The sequence below is a fragment of the Gavialis gangeticus genome, unplaced genomic scaffold, assembly GCF_001723915.1.
Source record: "Gavialis gangeticus isolate Ggan-Ray unplaced genomic scaffold, GavGan_comp1, whole genome shotgun sequence".
NCBI lineage: Eukaryota > Metazoa > Chordata > Crocodylia > Gavialidae > Gavialis > Gavialis gangeticus.
This window is the reverse complement of record NW_017729006.1, coordinates 26,036,294-26,058,349: the sequence shown is the minus strand read 5'-3', so window position 1 is coordinate 26,058,349 and position 22,056 is coordinate 26,036,294. Positions and strand designations below refer to the sequence as shown.

General features: G+C 40.3%; 2 protein-coding genes across 5 annotated transcripts in view; one reads left to right on the top strand and one right to left on the bottom strand.

Moving 5' to 3' along the window:
• The window catches only part of NT5C3A (5'-nucleotidase, cytosolic IIIA), a 50,536-nt gene extending 35,889 nt beyond the window's left edge, over positions 1-14,647 (top strand). For all 4 annotated transcript variants that reach the window (XM_019509024.1, XM_019509021.1, XM_019509022.1 and 1 more), the window contains 8 exons: positions 5,325-5,423; positions 5,865-5,934; positions 6,440-6,486; positions 6,835-6,920; positions 8,213-8,302; positions 12,243-12,405; positions 12,879-13,079; positions 13,938-14,647. In XM_019509024.1, the coding sequence (XP_019364569.1) occupies positions 5,325-5,423; positions 5,865-5,934; positions 6,440-6,486; positions 6,835-6,920; positions 8,213-8,302; positions 12,243-12,405; positions 12,879-13,079; positions 13,938-14,039 (858 nt within the window). In that variant the 3' untranslated portion in view covers positions 14,040-14,647. The remainder of the gene's footprint in view (positions 1-5,324; positions 5,424-5,864; positions 5,935-6,439; positions 6,487-6,834; positions 6,921-8,212; positions 8,303-12,242; positions 12,406-12,878; positions 13,080-13,937) is intronic.
• A 4,224-nt stretch (positions 14,648-18,871) lies between these two features.
• FKBP9 (FK506 binding protein 9) overlaps positions 18,872-22,056 on the bottom strand; it is a gene marked incomplete at its 5' end in the record, with an annotated part of 36,473 nt that continues 33,288 nt past the window's right edge. The window contains 2 exons of the mRNA XM_019508717.1: positions 18,872-20,196; positions 21,727-21,890. Of these exons, the coding sequence (XP_019364262.1) occupies positions 20,014-20,196; positions 21,727-21,890 (347 nt within the window). The remainder of the gene's footprint in view (positions 20,197-21,726; positions 21,891-22,056) is intronic.

Below are 22,056 nucleotides of genomic sequence, written 5' to 3'. Positions count from 1 at the left end.
CGCATGCACCCAGCACAGGTAGCCGGTCACTCCTGCTGCTGTGCCCACACCCACCATTCACCTGCAGTGCAGGCAGGCAGCACCCTTCTTTACCATGCATGCAAACTCAGCCACTCTACCCCCTCCTAGTTGCCAAGACAGAAACAACTAGGGGAGTAGGTGGAGGGCAGCCAGGCGGATGGGGCCCAGTGATTTGCATGCTAACCTTTCAGGGGTAGTATGTAGCCCATGGGCAGACAGTTGAACATCCCTGTGGCAATACAATCCCTTTCAAAAACTAATCACAATCTATTTCCCTCCCCATCTCTGTTCTTATTGGAAGGCTGTTATGGAACTTTACTCCTCTGAAGGATAGAAACCTTCTAACTTCCAACTTCAGGTTGTGGCCAGTTAATATTCACTTTATATGCTGCCTGTGCAACTGGCTTTCAGTGCAGTCACATTAATTTCTTCATGCCCACTGTACGCTATCTCAAGACTGTAGTTCTTCATTCTTGCTTTTGTAGTGCAACCAGATAAATAGGGGTACCTAACTGCCAAGACCTGTAAAATTACTTTATACGTATGATATTTCCTTTGAGTTCTCTCCTTTCTGTGTTCTTTAAGTCCAGTCCAGGGATGTCAAACGCATTTGGCCTCACAGGCCAGATGAATGGTGCAGGGTTGGCACTGCAGGCCAAACCAGGCCCACAGACCTCACCTGCCCCCATGCCAGATCCAACACATGCAGCACCTGCTCTGGCCAGTCAGGAACCAGGCCTAACATCCTGGGTTGGCTGTCGCCACAGAAACAAGCTGCAGTGCCAATTTTTTTTCCTGTGGTGTTGCTGGGGCTTCAGCGGTATGGCTCTTGCCCAGGCACTTGGCTACCACCACAGGAATGGCTCCCATCTCAACCAGAGTAAGGGCAAAAGTCTATGCGTCAGATGATCTGGCTCTGACAGCCCTGAGATAGTCCTTTGTATTGCAAGATTTTGGCTTCTAATAATTTTGCCATTCTCCAAGTTTTGTCTGTTTCTTCTGGGTCCTTAGAGAAGGGAAAGAGAAACTGAACCTTGGATTCTAGACCGTTTACCTTCAATTTGAAAATTGTCCCTAAGTATTCTTACTGTCCTGATACAGCCTAGGGTTTCTTTTAACTGGTCTGTGCCTCACAGTATATTGAGCTTATGAACGTTGAGTCGACTCTTAGAGCCTTCCTGAACTGTTACAGTTCATTTAGAAAACTTCATGTTGCTCTGACTCTTCTAGTTGGCATCACACTTCTTTGTTTAATTTCAGTTGTTGAGCTCCAAATTCTTTCCAACTTAGATCCACTTATGACTTCAGCTATGAAGACAAGTTCATTGTTTTAAGTAGAGATGCCAGTACCACCAACTTGGATTTTCAGTCGGGTAGATGTAACTGCCTGATTTAGGCATCTGGTCTGCTGAAAGCCATACTGTATTCAAGATGCAGGCTGTACCCATAATGCCTGGAAAAAGATTTATTGGATCAGTATTTCATTACCTAAAAAGGGCTGCCACCCCTTCAGAAAGTGTCACTTTCTTAAATAGGGAGTAGTGAATCTGTCTGCCCTACCTTCATTCTCATGTAACACTGGAAAACCCCAAGTTCTCAGCATCAGTTACCTGAGTGAAAGTGAAGCAAGTCATTTTTCTGCATAGGTTAAACATAATGCTTTTCTTCTGCTCAAAGACTTGGGCATTGGCTTGCTGAAAACATAATGTGCTGAATTGGCTATGCTTTAAAAAAGTGGGAATAACACAGCACTTCAAAGTTTTTCCAGAAACGAAAACGAAAATTATTTTAGTACAAAATACAAGTGTCAGGTGATTCAAATGGCACTCCAACATTTTTCTGAGAATGTCAAAGTTAAAATGCCTCTCTCCAATCTCTATCTAAACCTATTGCATTTACATAAAGTCCTTGTCTTAGTGTTTAATCCAACCAACTACTGTCTGATCTCTTGCACAGGAAAATTTTAGCATTCCTTTCTAAGCGTACATGTCTACTTTATTAAATCAAAGCTAAAGAAAGTAATTTTCAAATTCCCAAAGTGAAAAAACACAAAACAAAGTCAAGTATCCCCTTTAATATGCTTGAAGAATTCTGTTTGCACGTGAAAGTATCTATTCCAGTTTCGTTCATCAACAGTCCACAAAATGCAAAAAACTTTATGAAATGTCTCGGAAAAGACATTTAATATCATTTTCTGTTGTACCACAAGCATAAGAGCTCTTGATATACTTTCACTAGTTCTTGTGGCTGCTTATCTTCAAATGCATTGCATGCATAGCCCTCTTGTGACTTACCTATAGATGTGTGAAAGGACTATTGTTAATCAGCAGATTAAGACACACTTTTGAGGAATTCACTGCATCCTTGTCAGATCCTTAATGATTCTTCATAGTTCAGTTTTTCACAATTTTAACTTTGAGGTTATCTAATACTATGAATGTCCTTCCAGTTAAAAGAGAAAAGACAGGAGCAGACTTTACAGAGCAGTGCTGACCAATTCTGAAGAAAGTGTGGTTCTCTTCTGAGTAAGGACTGTTGAAACGCCTTTCTACTCAGCAGAAATTTAACCATTGTGGTCATAGTACAAGTAGACTTGGATTGTTCCTCGGTCAACATTTTTCTTTAGTCTGAGGTAACATGATACAGAAGTCACACAAGATATATTTGGTAGAGAAGGTGTTATGCTTATAGGAAACTTCTTTAGTATAACTTGTTTTGCTCACCAGTAACTATTCAAAACTTAAATAAGACGACTCCAACTGCCTCCAAAATGTTTTTAGCATTTCATCTTTTGAATTTTCCTCATTGGAGTCTGTCTCTAGCATAAAGAATTGGAAATTTTATTTTCTTTACTTAGAGCTGACAGGTTCAACTTCTATCAAATCCAAACCAAATTAAACTAGCTTGCTGATTAATGTGTACCTTCATTCAAAGTCATGTGTGCATAGTAGAGAAACGGTGGGACTCTGTTCAAATGTTTGAAATTGTGATTGACCTCTGAGGAGGTCTTTATTCAAGCACTGTCGAAAAAAAGTTACCTTGTGATGATATTGCAAGTGTCAATTTTAGGTGTGCAGTTTCCTCCAGAGTTTTCCCAGCTGTCTTCATCTGCTAATATTGCCCTTATTCAACATGGCTATTTCCATTACTTTCAGCATGACCAGAGGCTTGCTGACTTTAATTAGGATGACTAACTTTCCTACAGCTTTTGCAAGTAGATTTCTCTCTACAGACAGTACCGGTTATCTCATTGTTTCTAATACAATGGATGTTAGGCTACCTCTGCTTTGAGGGAGCCCAGGAAATGTGGATCCAGAATAAAGACTTGGTAACAAAATATGGGGGACATGAGGCAAAGGAAGAACGAAAGGACAACATTGGTGGAGATCAGGACAGAGAGGATGGCGTGGAGAAGAAAGAAAAGACCTTTCCTACCACAGGGATAAGAAGCTCCTAGGAGCCATCAGAGATACCCCCTACCATTTGATTTAGACTCTTCAGGTTTTAGAATGCAAGTGGGGGGGAAGGGGGATGCATTTTGGCCAAAAGGACCCCCTACACCCAATGTCTTATGACCTGTAAAGTTTCAGAATAAAGGATAAGTTTCAATCTAACAGTTAATAACCATACACATCGATCATACTGTGACAGTATATCAGAGGACCGCTTATCGGACTGAAATAAGTTGTAATTTTCTTCATGAAGAAAATTGAATTGCACATATGCTTGAAAGGCTTTGAACAGCTATTGATAGAGATGCAGTCGGTGATGTATTAAGTGTCAAGAGTAGGAAGGAATGACAGCGTGATGCAACAGTGTGGTGACTGCTCGCTATATAAGAGTGATTCTGGTCGCCCTATCAGTTTTCTTCAGAATCAAAACTCATTTTTTAAAAAACACAATTTTTATAGTGTATTGCTGCAAAGATAATGTAGCAGGCACAAGTTTGAATAATGACTTAGCTGTGGCCAGCTGCATCCTATAATCCCTTCACCAACACTCTCATGTACAGAAGGGCTTGGATGCAGAGGTTTCACTGCACAATTAAATGGTGCATAGGAATGTTGCCCAGAAGAGGGAATTTAGTTCTGGCAAATGAACTATGAATTCACAAACTAAAAATAAGTACCAAGCATTGTCACTTCTTCTGCTACTCCCTTAGTTTGGTGCCAGTGCAACTGAGTAGAGCATTTTTGTTCACCACCGCAAGGCTGGAATTATTACAGTAATTTGTCTTCCATAAGCATAAATTTATTACCAGCAAGCAGAGACAACCTACAAATGTTCAAAGTTTATTCCTCTTCATAATATACACCCAGATAGGAGTGGGGGAGGCAGCCCTTACATTGTCTGTATTTGGAAATGGTTGTAAGCAGGTTCTTTCTTTTAGCACTTACGTTGCAATGTGTCTTACTTTAAAGTATACCAGCCGTAAGGTACTGTGAAAACTTAATGCGGATAAACTGGGAGGTAGGCAAAAATGTTTTGTTTTTATATCTATATCTACATCATTATATATTTTAATGGAAGAAAATTGTATCATTTGAAGCTGGTTTAGTCTGAATATATGTAGGCAATCCACATACCTGCATCATTGATATAATAGCACATGAAAATATTAGGTGACCTGACTTTGGAGAGTTAAAGTACAATAAAGGTATTGAAGCAAAGCTGTCCCTTCCCCCACCCCCAATGCTCCTAACTTTTAAATTAAACAGGTTGGAAGTTCAGTTACTCAGATCATCCAGTGTTCCTTAACTTTCAAAAATTATTAGCCTATGTATATAATGAGAAAGTAGCAATGTCTTGCATACAACCCATACCACGATGAAGATGGTCTCTGACGCCAGCTTCTCTGATATCAGTGTACTGTAGGTCTAAGGATCAACCAAAAGCTGTGATCATGGGGTATATGAGCACTTGCATAGCACGTGCTTAGCTCTACATACCATCAAGCATCCTACAGAAACCACAATAATGGACATGCTGCCTTCAGCTTGCCTCCTCTCCATCGCACTGCTTTCCAGCTGATGCAGAACGAGAGGACATTGTGAAGGGTAGGCTACCTGATTTAAGGTAAATTAAGGGAAAAACATGTTGGAAGCAGTACTGACAAAGACAAAAGCGGATTGTGTATTTCTTTTTCCAGTTCTCCCCAATCTGTACGGAGGCACTGATAAGAAACAGTGTCACCTGGCATGCTGCAATGTTTATATGTAGTACTTTAATGTTTAGCAATTGAGTCCACTATGTCTCTGTATTTTTATTAATTCTTATTTTCCTCTCTGTTCTATTATTTATAGATGCCAGAGTTTCAGAAAAAGACTGTCCATATCAAGGACCCTGGACGAGTAGAGGAAATTATCTGTGGCCTCATCAAAGGTGGAGCTACCAAACTTCAGGTAAAATGTGAAATACAAAAATACGTGCAAGTAAGAATAAATTCCAGTCTTTCTTTGTTTGCCTGAGGCCTGAAAATGAAAGGGTGCATAATAGGAGCCAAGTCTGACTAACTCTTTGAAGCTGAGAGATCTGTTAATTATTTCGGTAAGCCACCTGAATTCTCAACCATGTTCCATTAATGTCATTAATTAATGAGCCATATTAATGTGGTTTATTTCAGGAGATATTTTGACCATAGGTACTAAAAGTCAACTTTTTATGTTGGGATACAGAAAAAGGCCATTCTAAGTGGATAATACTCTCTAATAACTTTCAGTAAGCTTTTTAAGAAGCCTGTTCTAAGAGGATGTATTGTCCTGCAAATTATCACTGAGAATCATATTTTTTTTTTTATTGTGCTTCAGTATTTTAAAACCTTGTTTTTTTCCCCCTCCTTTTAGATAATTACAGACTTTGATATGACTTTAAGTAGGTTTTCCTACAATGGAAAAAGATGCCCAACATGTCATAGTAAGTATTTTTATACAAAGTGGATAATTGTTAAAAAGTGAAACACATGGGCTTTTCTAATTTCTCTTTCACTAGTGTGAGGTAAAATGAGAGTTAGTCATCTGTTTAAGCGGAGTTTAATATGCTTATTAGTTCTCTGAGTGAATAGCAAGATATCAAACCTAAATTCAGCCACAAGCCACAGTGAAATAGGATCATCTTTGTAACACTTATGGGAGTCAGATAACAGACTTTACATGTCATTCTCTTAAGACACAGAAGAAATTTGATGTTCTAATGAACAATGGCTGCTAAAAGTATCAGGCTAACAAATAACTTCATAAGCTTTTATAATGGAAAGCTTAGGTTAGAAGTCTTTTTAACTACACAATCACAACCTTTAACTGGATGCATGCTAGTAATTGGTATGAACAAGGGTGAGCAAAAATGTGTTGCTAATTTGGCATAACAGAAGCCAAAATACATCTCTTCCCTAAAACATTTAACTTTTTAATCATATTTTCAGATATTATTGACAACTGTAAACTCATCACAGAGGAATGTCGGAAAAAGGTAACAAAAAGATGCATTAGCTATTGATAATTTGTACAGACTTGATAGACTTTATGGCTCTCAATCTTGTTGGGATTTCGTTCAGACAGTGTTGTAAGAGACAAGGAATGAAAGTTTGCTTTCATCAAAGTTAATAGAACTTCAGTGGAGTAAAAATTTCACCCAAATCTTCAGTCGCTGCTGTAGAATAATAAAAATACTGATTTCTGCTTTTGACAGTAGTATAAAACTTGGTTTGACAGAATGTACAGTTCTTTCCTCTAAGATCAAAACATGAAAATCATGCATGGAATAAAACATTGAAGTGCTCTTCATAATTTAGAAGTTAACTTCTGGTTTTCTTTGCAGTTATTGCAACTGAAAGAAACATACTATGCTATTGAAATTGACCCTAATCTTTCCACTGAAGAAAAGTATCCTTATATGGTGGAATGGTAAGATTGCTGTGCTTTGTTAAGACTTAATTTAGGTTTCTAAAATAAGCTTATGGACTACAGTCAGCCTGTTGCTAATGCACTTAACCAAACTTATCTTTTTAAGAATTGTAGCACAAAACAGATTTCTACTGTTGCTTCTCACTTGAAGCAAGCTGAATAGCATATAAATTGTGTCCAATTTTGGGACTCATACTTCAAGTAGGACATGAACAGTTTGGAGAGAGTTCAGCGTAGAGCAACAAATATTACTGGGGGCTTTGGAGGTAAGGCTTAGGAGGAAAGGCCAAAAGAGCTCGGGTTATTTATTCTGGAGAAGAGAAGACTGAGGGGGGATTTGATGTCTTCACATATCTGAAGGGCAATTACAGAAAGGATAGAGAGGGGCTTTTCTCTGTGGCCATAGGGAACATGAGTAGGAGCTGGTCTCATGCTTTAGCAGGGGAAATTTAGGTTGGAAGTTAGGAGGAATTTTTGAATTATGAGGGTGGTCAAGCACTGGAACAGGCCACCTAGAGAAAGTGTAGAATCTCCATCCTTGGAAGTCTTCAAGCACAGGTTAGACAGACACCTCACTAGAATAGTTTAGTCAGGGATGGTCCTACCTGGAGCCAGAGGGCTGGGCTAGATGACCCTATGAGGTCCCTTCCAGCCCTACTTTCTTAAGATCCTAACTTGTCCCCCTCAGAATTCAGTCCATTGATAAGCAAAAGAAAGAATTTGACTATTTTATTAGACATCCCATGTCCTGAAATAACACATGTATCTTGTTTTAGGAAAGCAGAATAAAGAAAAAAAATTTACAGCCAGGCCTGAATCCTAACCATCACTACTGAAGCAAAAACTACAGTTTTTGCCAAATTAGCAGCACCTTTTGACCAAAAGCCAAAATAACTGTGATGCTGCAGACTACTACACTCAACCCCTTCTCCCACTGATGGGAAAGGAGACAGCCCCACCAGCCATACAGCCTCCCTATGCTCCAGTTCTAGTGCAGAAATCAGATTCCCTGCTTAAGACAGTACCCCAGTTTTGGAGGGCTATTTTGTGAGTAAAGGTCATGTGTGGTATGCTAGCAAATATTATAATTTGAAAGATTATGATTAACATGGAGAATGATGCTTAATCTTGCAGTAGGAGTATTTTTTAAGCATTCCCACGTGCTCAGATAATGCACACAATGAAACCAGAAGCATGCCCTGTGTTTCATGTGTGAGGAGAATGGAATGTGAATTAAGGGGTGAATCTTGCAATCTTTATGTCAAATTTGACGCATCTCTCTTGAATTCTAGGTACAATAAATCTCATACTTTGCTCATTGAACAAGGCTTACAAAAGGATAAGTTTGCAGAAATCGTGAGGGAATCTGATGTTATGCTGAAGTAAGATTCTTTTATGTGTTTCCGTGGATGCTATGCTATTGCTGTTGTGTTACTAGTCATAGTTCAGGAAAACTTTTTTTTTTTTTTTTATAAGAACTTAAATACAAAGTTTGTCAAATGTAATTAATAGTTGCATCTCCTCTGTGGATGTTCTGCAACTCAAAATGTATCTAAAATAAGTAACGCTCATATTGGACACATCTGAAGCTACACATTTTTACTGTATCAGGATATGAACAGCCATGTATTTAAAAGGTCCCAACTCTTGCTCCAGTTTATAGCACTTGAGCACAGTTCAGACCTGTGCCTCCCCTGTCCTCCCACAAAGTACTTTAGAATGTCTGAAAAAATCTGTAGCAGCAGTGCTCTCATGGGGCTGAAGAGCTGGAGTCCCTGCTCGCTGTCTGTCTGATCTGCTCTCCCTCCCCTCCTCCTGCCCCATAAAGGTCACTTAGCACACTATACCGGAGGGTGCAGATCTTTCAGAAAGCGGTTTGGCTATTTTTTAGGTGTTTCTGGCAGCATGAACATCTACACGTGTGTCCATGACCTCAGTCAGTAAGTGGCCTTTTATACAGTTTTCATTCCTATAAAATTTGCTTGAAGCTAAACTTCTCGAAGTAATTTTTTTTTCAAAAGCACCACAGAAATGGAAGCATTTAGATATATGCTCTTTACAAGTTCCTTATGTATAAAGTCACAAGATTTTATATCTAAATATTTATATACAAACAGAACTGACACTAAGACAATGTTGATATGTTTTTATATTTTGGAACCACTAGAACATTGCTCTGCCTCTAAGGACAAAGCTAGCCTCTTGGCCCCAAATATACTTTAATCTTTCAGGTTTTTGTCTGGATGTGTTTTTCTAAACAAGTAACCAAAAAGGCTTCCTGTTACATTTTTAAAGATATAAGTCTCAAAACATTCTGGACTTATTACTACTTAAGGTTCTCAATATTGTTTTTAAATGTTGCGTCAGAAAAGATTTCTAAAAACGCAAACAAATCTTAGATTAAGACATGACTTTTGAAGATACTCATACTGCATGCGTGCCTTGTTTCAAACTAAAAAGATAGATGTAGATGATAAATTTTGTTTTTAGCTACATAAACTAGCTACAGTACCATAGAAGACGCTCCAAAAGTGAGTTGTAACATGCTATCTTTGGAAGTACATGCAAAGGATTGTTGATCGTTAATTTGAAAGTTCAGCAGTCAGGCAAAGTTCAAATAGTTTGACTGAGATTATAGGATATAGTAAAGCATATGTTACAGCCCAAATCTTAGTGCCATTCTTATGGAGCAAGTTCAGTATGTTGCTTAACAACCCCCTTTATAGACCACTTGTGTACAATATATCTTACAGAATTAGTTCATTTGCAGCTATGCAACCAAAATACCAGGCATATAAATCATTCTTACTAGCACTTAGCATTCCCAAAAGGCACTATTTAAACAAAAAAACCTAAATTTGTAAAATTTACATGATGCCAGAAAGGAAAAAAAATCCTGTACATGATAACTCTAACTAAAAGTGACTAAATCCATATGAACTGCAAGTAGGTCAGTGATTTTATTAACAAATCATTATGGGAGTTTACATGACTATTCTAATATTATAAAAGCCTTAATCTCTCTGTCTGTCTCTGTCCATAATGCTATATTCGTGCTCTGACTGGCTGACTGAAGCAGCCAATCAGAGTGTGAATACAGTGAAGTCGCATCATACGCGCATTTAACTTACACAAATTCAACTATATGCGCTCGGCTGCTGGGGCTGGCTGCCGCCTGCCCGCCAGGGCATGCATGGTACTATGCGCCGCGTGGTACTGCCTGCAACACTGGCATGGCTGGGGGACGGCATCTCACTCACACTCAGCTGGCTGCCCTGGCAGGACGAGGCGGTGGAGAACGAGATGGGCGAGGAGTGCACGCGGAAAGCGCCTGACAACAGCGAGGATGTGCAGAGGAGCAGCAGCAGGTTGTCCCCTGCCGCCGCCACCCCGTAGTAGGCGCAGGTGTTGCACCACGCACACAGGCTGCGTGGCATCGTGTCCGCTTTGTTCGGGCTCTGCAGCGGTAATGGCAGCTTCTCAGCTCCAAAGCCCAGCAGGAAGGGCAATTTAAGGGATTTTCAAGGGTAATTTTGACTATATGCGATTTTCGTCTTACGCGCTGACTTTAGAACCTAACCCCCACGTAGGATGCGACTCCACTGTGCAGCATTCAGATAGGAGGAGGTGGCATGGCAGAGTGCCGCCATGATGGCAGGGATGCGGGATGGAGTGGGGTGGGGGACGCGGCCAGTACAGCTGTCCTCGCCCTCCCCACCCTGTTTCCTGGAGGCAGTGGCAACAGGGCAGGGGATGAGGCCAATAGCTGGGCTCCCTGCAGGTGGTGACAATGGAGCAAGGGGGGGTGAGGCCACCAGCACAGCAGCAGCAGCCCAACCCCCAGCCTGGCACGGGAGGGAAGGAGTGGGTCTCCTCCTTCCCTCCCTCTGGCCCCGGCCCACTCCTTCCTCTACCCCCCACCCCTCATCTGTTGACCCCAAGCCTGCTCCTCCCATTCCCCCCCTGCTGCCACTGGGTTGGCCTAGGCCCACTGCCTTTCCCCTCTTCTCCCTGTGACGGCCCAGCTTCTCCCCACCCTCAGGCCTGGTCCTCCCCCTGCTGCTGCATCTGTCCCCCCTGCCCCCATTCTTGACAGGCAATTAGCTAGTTTAACATAATACTATGAAGCCTTATCCTGATAAGCAGGCAAGCAAAAATAGATATCTGAATAGCATACATCACCTGAATTGTATACTAGAAAAAGAGATGCTGTCTCTCGACACCGCGTTATTTGAACCATTACTGAATGGTAACCATTAGTTCTGGTTTTGATGTTGACAAATTGAAAACTATTAGAAGAGCTAAATAATTATTTAAGATTTGGAAACCGTGGCTTACAGGAAGAGACTAAAAGTCATCAGTTAACTTACAACAGGGGTACCAAGCTCACCTGGGCCCTCAGGCAAGATCTGGACCATATCTAGACTATGGGGCTTCTTACAAGCTGGATCTAAATCCAGACCTGGATCCGGTGGCAGCAAGGCAGGGCTTAACTCAGCTGTCATGTGCCTCCCCCTCCTTTCCATGCTTCCTCAGTGGGGCTTGCAGTGCCCCCACCCCCCCAAAAACAAGTGTATTCATTTGAATACCTTAATCGCTGGATAAACTTGCCTAAAAAATAAGGTAGATTCCTCATGATATGGATGTCTAAAGTAGTGGTCACCAACCATTGGTTCTCAATGCACTGGTGAATCTCAGACCCTCTTGTGGTAGATCTCAGAGCCTCTTGGAGTCGCCCCATGGCTGGGGTGGGGGGTTGAGTGCCCGTGTGCATGTATGCACATGTCCCAGCCCAGCAAGTCAGTCGGTGGGGGAGGGAAGGGGCAGGGTCTAGCTCAAGGCCCCTATGGTGAGGGACAGTGCCACAGAGGCAGGAGTGGGGCCCCAGCCAGGTGGGACTTATCTGCTGGGGAGGCGCACCCCTAAATAATTTTTTTCTCCCTCTGCCTTGATCCACCCTCCTCCTCCTTGTGTCCCCACAGATTTACCTCCTGGGCAGGGGGAGGGGGAGAGGGAAGGGGAGGTGGCAGTGGCAACAGCACACAGTAGATCTTGAGTTGCTTTTAAATGCCAAAGGTGACCTCCTATTTAAAGAGGTTGGGGACCACTGGCCTAAAGAATATGCTGTAGCTCAACAGGAAAATATGAGCTTAAAGCAGGAATTACTTGAAGTGCTCTTTTATGTCATGTGTTATGTAAGTGATAATGGATCCTGCTGGCCTTAGAAGTACAGTGAAAATACTAAGGGAAAACTGAAACATGACATTCCCTATAGGCTTTCTTTACATATTACTTAACTGTTATTTACATTGTGTTTTGCAGGGAAGGATATGAGAACTTTTTTGATAAGCTAAATGAACATAATATTCCTGTATTCATATTTTCTGCTGGGATTGGAGACATTCTGGAGGAAGTCATCCATCAAGCTGGTGTTTACCATTCTAACGTCAAAGTAGTTTCTAACTTCATGGATTTTGATGAGAACGTGAGTATGAAATATTACTTTGAGTTCAAAGGATTTGGGAGAGGGATCGAGGACCCACTACACATAATACAGCATAAAGGCATCTCTAAATGCAGTGGATGCAGACAACTACCCTGCTGTTTGGAAAACTACCATCGTATAAGGAGTTATTTTCCTAAGCAGTAAGCAAAGAAAGGTGGTAGATTGTAATTTAGCTTGACTAAATTAGTTTCTCTCGTGTTGCTAGTCCAAGAGCATCCCAGAAGTGTTGCAATGCCTCCTGGCAGGGCAGATCACCAACTCTCAGTCTAGTCTTTAGCAAAGACTTTGTGTTCTGATCCAACAGTAACAAATCTTGCTTAAAGCTTACAAGAATTAAGAGGCTGAATATTTGCACAAGATAAAATTATCTAAAATATATATATATACAAATACCACCCTGAAATTATTTTGCTCACATAGAATCAGAAATAACTTCAGCATTTGTTTATTAGGGTGTATTAAAAGGATTCAAAGGAGAATTGATTCATGTTTACAACAAACATGATGGTGCCTTGAAGAATACAGAGTACTTCAAACAGTTAAAGGACAATAGCAACATCATATTGCTGGGGGATTCCCAAGGAGACTTGAGTATGGCTGACGGAGTAGCAAATGTTGAACACATTCTTAAAATTGGCTATCTAAATGATAAAGTAAGTAGTTTTATATATTGGTAAATTTACATTAGGCTTTCCTTCTAATTGCAAAAACGTTTTAATAACACATTATAGATCAAAGACTGCTGTGAGCATCTTCTGAGTTCCATGTGTATTTCAAAGCTGAAAACACTTTGTGTGTTGTGTTTCTCTATCATTTTTCTCACTCATGACTTCTGAAAGCAAAGTTGAATTTTCCTCACTTTAGCATCACCTGTATTGAAACTCCTGCATGAAATGTCTTGGAATATGAAAGTTACAGGCTGCAGGTGGTTCAGTCTCTCTTAAAATACTATCTATTTTTTCCCTTTGTCTAGCATCAAATGTTTAAGCAAAATCACAGTCTTGCAGGCAATAAATAGGCTGTTAATCATTCTTTGAAGGAGATTCAAGACTGTGATTGCAAATTTAAAACATTTCATTTTAGATGTAGCATCCCAGATGGAAAAGTAAACCACTTACATGTAGAGTAAAATGCTTCCTTTTCATAAACCTGTAAAAATCTGTCCTGAATTCCAGAGCCTTTGCATTTCAGGAAACAGAGAGAAGTTTCATTCTGATTTTGTGACTCATTCACAACCTCATAATGCATGAAGTTTTGAGAGTGGTCTGGTCTAGATATATACTAAACACCTTGCAGAGTGGAATGTACATATGTGCTCAGTTTTTTTCCTAGTTCAGTTTACATGACCAAAGGAACTTAAAAGACTCAACGTGGTAAGTAGTGACAATAGTTACTACACCTTGAATACTGGTGAAAAGCTTTGGTGATGTGGAATTGACTTTATAACTGGCTGATCTTTCTGCATTAACTGCTATTAACAGGGTTTTCCTTTCATTCATTCTAATAATTAGGTTGATGAACTTCTGGAAAAATACATGGACTCTTATGATATTGTTTTAGTGAAAGATGAATCATTGGATGTGGCCAACTCCATCCTGCAGAAAATTCTGTGAACTGCATTCAAGTCACTCCGCTCTAAATAGGACAGCTGGATAGAAAAGAGCACCTGTTGTTTTAGACGTGCACACATTATACTGTTTTCTGGACTTCTGTAACTTAAAAGTTTTCATCATCATTTGATAGTTGAACTAATATACAGTGTCCATTGTCAATGAGAAGCTCCTTTACTACTCCGTGTGACCACACACTCTCACCTGCTGCTTTAATAGCTAAGGGTTAACCTTTTCTGGACATGATGAACTATACTACGTAGAGGATGTTACAATTTATTTTTGCTGAATTATGCAAATGAGGTTTTCAAAACAAATTCTGTGAAAATCTAAGCACCCTGCGAATACCTAAATAGCGAGCATGGATTCACATTGCCTTTCACACTTCTGCCCCGTCTCTTGGCACAGGAGACAGTTATGCTCCATCACAGTTGCACTAATGTTCACAGTATAGTTTTCATAATAGATATTTTCTTGTGGTAAATATGATAGTACAGATGCAATAAGATGCCATAAACAGAGTTTTATCTCATGTTAAAAGTATTCTATACTTTTTTGTTTATCCTCTATATGTTGAATGGGAGAATTATACTTTGGTGTAATCAATATTATATTTCATAGTTTCATAGTTTCTAGGGTCGGAAGGGACCTGAGCAGATCATCTAGTCCGACCCCCTGCCATGGCAGGAAGAGCACTGGATATTTGCGTCACAGGAAGTCTCTTTGTACTTATAACAAGAATATTTTTACAAGGCAATACAATGGTCACCCTTTCAGCCCACTCAGTCCTTTATTTTGTACAGGTAATCCACAGCATCCCCCAGTATGAACGCTTATGAAAGGGTAACTGCTTAACAACACCATAAGCCAATCTTAGTTTGATAGTGGTGCTGTTAAGAGTTCTATACAAATCCTTCTGAGTTAAACATTTTCTGTGCATCAGGGGGATGAAAAAAAAGTTGGGAGTTTTCAGAAATGATCTGCTTGGGTTTTACTCTTGCAAGATATACCCAACATAAGGTTCTTTTGGCTAGCTGTGGCATTGGACCGTCTTATATAGATGGCCCTGTGCACCTCTCTGGTTAAGAGGGTTGATGGGCAGAGCACATCTCCCTCAATCCCTTTTTTCATTCTTAGCAGGGAGGCAGAACCCTTGCAGTATGTCAGCATCTCTGCACTCATGCCTTTGGAAATCAGTACCTACACACCTTACAGCTATTTAGTTCATGGACTAGGTACACACCCCCTTCCTCTGAAGTTTCTCAGTCTCTGAGTTTCTGAGAAACAGCTCTGAGTTTAAAACTCCTTCTTTTGAAGGATCAGAGGTGCTTATCATTTAGGAACAGGACAGTACTGAACAGTGTTCTAGAAATCAATCATCTTAGCAAGGTCAAAGCATTACATCTCAACTTAGGCTACAACCTGTCTCCTGAAGATAGATAAGCAACTCAGCTATATCTTTTGCTTAAAATGGAAAAGGAGCATTGTCCCCTGCCTTTTTTTTCTTTTTACTTAACCACAGTATCGCTGTCATGGCATTGGGCTGGATTTTATGACCTTATGTTGTGGGAAGATAGGTGGATATTTAGTCTGTGAATTTTAATGAGGTTTAGGTATGAGTTAGTCTCAAAGCTACATGGCCTTGGGCATGCACAACAGGGGCCATTTAGAAACCTAGGGAACTTAGCCAGCAAAGACTTGGGCATCTCCAGGCTTGCAGGAACAGCTGAGGAGGGGTGCTTAAGAACTAAATTTTGAACTTAGACACCTGAAATAATTGTTAGTTCCAGTTCTTTGGGCCTTCTACTACCAAATCCCTTCCAAATGGGTAGTTCTATTATTATCAAACACCAGGCTCTCTGAGGAGAAATGTTCAGAAAAAGTCCAAACAGCAAGAGCCTCCTGAAACAAACAGAAAGGTGGAGGGTGGAGTGGGGGTGTACTTGCACACAAAACTAGACTTATTTGGACATGAAGTCTGTTTGTCATCCATCTTCCAGATGTGTGTTTCTACCCACATTTACGCTGGATCAGGTGGTTTCAGGTTCCAGGCAGAATTAAAATCAATGTGAGAACCTGCATTTCCACTGTGTAAAATGTCTTGGATAGAGCAGCACATACTACAGCCATATCAGCAGCAATTAGATAATCCTGCCTTTAAGCACTGGGGATATCAGGAGATCTACACCGCTATATGAAGGCAAGGGAGCTATTTTCTTAAGGCAGGGTTACTGCCGTGATCACTCCAAATTCCCATCCAAAGTTATTTCAGAGTTCCATATGAGCCCATCCATTTGCCTCGCAGTGTTCATTCATCCCCAAACCTTACTTAGTCCCGGGGAAGCCAAACATCATACACTTAATGTAGGAAGAAAACTGTTACTTCACTATGGCCGAAACCTGTTCTTGAATACATCTAGACTTTTTGTGACCATTTTGGTGTAATTAAGGGTCAGACAATCTCCTCATGATAGATTATGGATATGGGTCTCCAACTACATCACAACTGATAAGCTACTCAAGTTAAATTCACCTCACTGCATTAGAGTATAGGCAGCTCCTGCTTGAATGACAAAAGAGCACAAACATTCCCCAAGTCCTCAAAATACAATGTTTTTTGCTTAATTTAGGGTAAGGAATGGAAAGTGCCTTGTACTTACTGATCACTATGTTTCCCCCCCAAACTCAAAATTCACTTCTTATCTGTGGCACACATCCAGGTTTATTATTTGAGACTCATCTGTTTAAAGCTTCTTCCTCCTAACCAGGTATTTCAGGCTACTTCAGTGTTCCCGTACTCCTAAGGTATAGGAATACAAAAGAATACACGCCTAAGCAATACAAAAAAAAAAAAAACGGGGAAAAAATGAACTTACTAAATAAGCAACTTGCCCCAGGAACTGGTCATGAATTCAGCATGTTTGTTTCTTGAATAACATCGGAAAGGAAGCCTGAATTGGTAGATTTCCCTGATAAGTTTTGAATCTGACAAATATAAATATAAAATGTTATAGCAGCAAAAAAAACCAAAACACTTTACCTTTTTTCAGTGTTAAAGATGTTAATGAGCATGCAGCCAAAAATGGCTGTCATACCAAGAAAAAGTCATATTAAGCACACGTACATGTTATATACGGTAAATACTAGAATCAAACAAGTATGCATCTTGGCATATAACTTTATTCTCTATTCCATTAGTGCTTTGGAGAGTAACACTGTTTTAGCCAAAAACATTTTTAATCTAAATATTAATGGTACCCAATGCCTTAGGCAAAGTATTAAGATCTACAATTGAAAAACACAATGAAAAATTATTTTCCATTCAAAACAACTAATGAATATTTCAATACAGCACAAACTAGTGAGGGGGTACAAAAAGTCAACCTTAAGTTATCCAATCTTACAAAAGAGATTCACTTACGCCTCTGTTCACTAACTTCCTAGCTGTATGTCTCTGTATACAAAATATCAGTACTAGAAAGGTGTTCATGAAGTCCCAGTATGCCCTGCTTTCTAGAAGGGTCCTGCAGCTTTGAAGATGCAAAGGCTTGTTTTCCACCATATTCCCAAAGCAATGCACTTGAACTAGAAATACTAGTGATCAATTTAGTTCACAATCAAGGAAGAAGCAATCTCAATGCAACATCCCTGAAGAAGAGTCTCCAGAACACTGCTTTGGTGAAAAAATAATGCTTCTGAAGCATAACTTGGATAATGAGTAGGGACCTACCAAATTTAGCATTTCAGTTTTCACAAAAACCGTCAATTTGGCAGATCCCCCATGAAAAAATCCCAGTCCCTGCAAAAAAGAATGGGGACTGTGAAAAAGTGGGAAAAGAGCAGTGCGCCAGCAGGCAGGGAGGAAGGCAACTGCAAATAGAAAAGGGTGGGAAGCCCTGGCACCCTGGAGCACAGGGGGATGGAAGGGGGGGAGGGGAAGGAGATTGGCTAAGAAAACTTGGAAGTCCTGCCCCTCCCCTGAGATTACAGGTGGCCAGGGGGCCCCAGGACTCCCCCCCACTCCCTGGAAATTAACAGGTGGCCATCTGTGAATCTCCGGGAGAGGCGGGATTTCCATGAGGCCATGGCCAAATCGGGGGGGGGGGGGGGGGGGGGGGGGGGGGGGGGGGGGGGGGGGGGGGGGGGGGGCCAAGAACCAGCCACACTCCAACACTGCACCGGGGCTGCGAAATATGGAAGCAGCCTCCGTGAATTGGATAGGTCCCTAATAAGATCTCAACAAACCCCCAAGTGCTTCTGTCTGACAGTAAAAGACTAACATTAGCCCATAGATAAATTAGAACAAGGCAATCTTGACCGTTTCTGAGCTGACAAATTTCAAATGCTATACAGGCAGCCTGGCACCATAAAACTTCACTAACAAGGCATTCCCTAGTCTTGGGAATGAAACAGTATACCTTAGGTAAATAAAAAACAATGTTGTTATATGGCCAAGGAGACAACTATTTAGTCCTCTCTTCTCCAAAAACCATGTTGTGAACAGCCACGGCTCATGGTGATACGCGATACCAAGTTTAGAGAATTCCTGAATGGCCAAAGTCTCATTTAACTGTTAGCATGCAGTATAAGTATATTTTCTTGTACAGTTAATCATGTTCAGGTATTTTTCTTAACCAGTCTCTGTCTAGAGTGATTTTTCTCTTAAGGGCTTCAGTTCAAATTCTAAAATACACAGATTCAAGTTATCTAGTGTATAGCACTTATCAGTCATACAGACAGTGCGTACATAAGAGAACCTACAATAACAGATCTCAATATTACCAAGTAAGTCCTCTACCCATCAGAAGAAAAAAACACCCCACAATCTCACGATCTTGAGTTGATCATCATTTTATATAACAAAAAAAATTAATTATTCAGCACATATCAAACACCAAAAAAAGTTAAAGGCATTTTCTGTTACAACTGTTTCAAAAGCCAATACAAAATGTTTTCATTTAAAAATAGCAGTTTTCAAAAGGAGTGTCTCAGGTCATTCAAAACCATTTATATGTACACATCAAGAAAAGCAGGAACCTAAAAAGCATTCAACAAACACAACAACAACTCTATTTGTACCTTCCTGATAGTGTTGTACAGTATATATTTGTGGTCTTCAAAAGGTATTCTCTGTTGACTTATACTCATGCCACTTTCTAGGACATCTCTCTCTTACAATTTGGTATATATTTTGTCTCATATACAGGTCCAAATAGGTGATTGCCTGGGCCTTAGTATTCATCTTAGCCAGTGCTTCAACAGTCTTCCAATGAGAATCAACTGTACTAATTAAATAAAATATAGGAATGTAGCAAACATATTACAGACAATGAGACTCATCATCACACAAGTGGTCACAAGTTAACCCCGTTTCATTTTATTCACAGCTTGCCAGAAATTTGATTGGCACATCTAATATTTGATTGTAATCAGCAAATCATAGTTCCTGCTTCAGACTATTAAGAGATGCTTTACTTATTGAAAAATTTACACACTTTCAAAGAGAGAATTACAGTTGCTCTCCGATAGCAAGTTTGTTCTTTAGCAGGTACTTTAATGGGGCATGCTCTGTTTTGTTTTGTTTTCCATTTTATACACCTGTAGAGAGATTTTAAATACAAAGTTGAAAAGAAAAAAAAAAAGCACCCTGTATGTTTTCTGTTTTTCATCCATCCAAAAGAAGCATATCATTCAAAATGAACTGTGATCCTTAAACCTAAAAATTAACCATATGGTTCACAAAACCACGTTTGGCAGCATACTCTTAAATCAGTTTATAAGTCTCACAATGAGGCACTTAATGCTTGTTTTAATAGGACTACAGATTTAAACTAAAAACCTTTTACTTTGTGCAACAATTCACAATGCACGCGCACACACACACACGCACACTGCCCAAACACCATCCTTTCAAATGCAAACACACTTCATGGATCTTCCAACAGTAGGTCAGCTTGCAATTCTTTCTGGCTTAGTGTTACAGTTCATCATGTTCTTCTCTGGACTCTTGGTCTTTCAGTTTGAATTCATCAGCTAAAATCTTGCCATCTCCATTTCGATCCTGATTTGCGAACATATTTTTAACAATCATTTCGAAGTCAAAACCAGGAGCTAGTTTCCCTTTGCCAGAATTGACTTGAGCTTGAATGTATTCTGAGAACTAGAGAGAGGGAGGGGAGAGGAAGGAAAAAGCACAGTGAACTCACCAAATAATTTAATAATAGATATTTTACAAGTCTATTTATTTTAGACAATCAGTCCATTGCTCAACTGGCAGTGTCCTGAACACAGATGGGGGCGGAAAAAATAGACAGAAAAGAGCATATATAAATAGCACTACTACCCTTAAGGAGCTTACAATCTATGTTGGACTAAATAGACCAGACAGACAAGGTCAACACTGCTCCACTGAACTCAATAGGAGTTTTGTCATTTGCTTCAGTGGTTCCAGGATTACACTCCATATACCTTACGTAGGTTAAAAGTAGGTCACATTATGGAAAGGCCTTACATAATAAGCATTTTAAGAATAGATCTGAATGAAAAGGAAGCAGCTTTGTTTTGTTTATATAGAAAGCTCTTTGCATTAAGATTGCCACTGAGGTAAAAAACCCTCCAGAATCTATATGAAACCTGACACCAGTCAGCAGAGAGAATGCCATTTGTAACAACAGCAAATATAATATTTCAGACTGAACTTCAGCTTTTGACTGTTTTTTTTAAAACAACTTTTTGGCTCAACTCAAATCTCCACAAATCATCCATCACACCTTCTGCAGATCAGATGCGTTTTGGTACATTTAGTACATAAGCCTTTTCCTTCCCCTTCAATTTTGTACGATGCAAGGGTCACACAGGAAAAAGAAGAGGAAAGAGGGAGAGATTATAAGAAAGAGGAAACAGGGAATTTATTATCATTTTAACCATCTGTCTTTCCATAATTTGAAAGGCCATTTTGTTCTATTTTTCCCCCTTCAATTAAAATATGGCTTAATTTAAAATGTCAGCTTTCCATTAAACTTATTAGAGAACATACCGTAAAATGGATAAACACCATAAAGATATGGTGGCTGACCAGTCTGTGGCTCAGGGGGTCAACCATACAACCCATGCACTGAATCCACCTTCACCCAGCCTACAGGCCTCTTAGAAGGGCTAGGTTTTTGGGTAAGGGCCTGCTGCAGAATTCCATGCTGCTGAGCCCCAATGAGCATGCATGTCAGTGACAAAGAGCGAGCAACAGCTACAGTAATCCCTGCACCACCACTCCCCTTGCTGCCACTTGCCCCACCGCTACTGTCAGATCTAGATCCAGCCCACATGGAGCCCTGAAGTCCAGATCCAGCTTGAGGATGCAGGTAAGTTTGGCACCTCTGGGACAGGTGAGTTAGGTCAGTGGTTTTCAAACTGGAAGCCTGGGTCCCACAATAAGTCATCACCAGGGTTCTGCAAAGACAGTAGGGATAATGGTGGAGCAAGCCAGGTGGCCCTGTGCTGCCATTGCCAGGCCAAGCTGCCTGGCTCCATGTCAGTCTGCAGGATAGGGGGAGAGGTTCTGCAGCAGCAGCAGTGACATGAAAGGGTCCCATGACTTTAGGAAGTCTGAAAACCATTGATCTATCCCATGAGTTTTGTGAGGGTGAAATTAAGGGAAATTATGCAAAATATTTTTACAACCTAAAAAACTTACCTCTTCCAAAAGAACCTCCCCATTATTATCCTGGTCGATTTCTTCAAAGAGATTGGGCGAGACTTCATCATTCCATATAAACATGTAGCCTTCAGGTAAACCAGACACTAGTTCCAGCAATTCAATGTCGAAAACTAATACAGCACTACCAGGCACTTCTCCTTCTGTGACAACACACAGCAAAGGGAAGCATTACTTTTCAATTATGGGGCTATGGGCAAAAATGTCTATTTTCTCACAATTAAACTTCCTTCATTACTTAGAGTAGTTTTGGGTCCAATCCAAAATCCACTGAAATTAATGGAAGTGTTTCCACTAACTTAAGTGAGT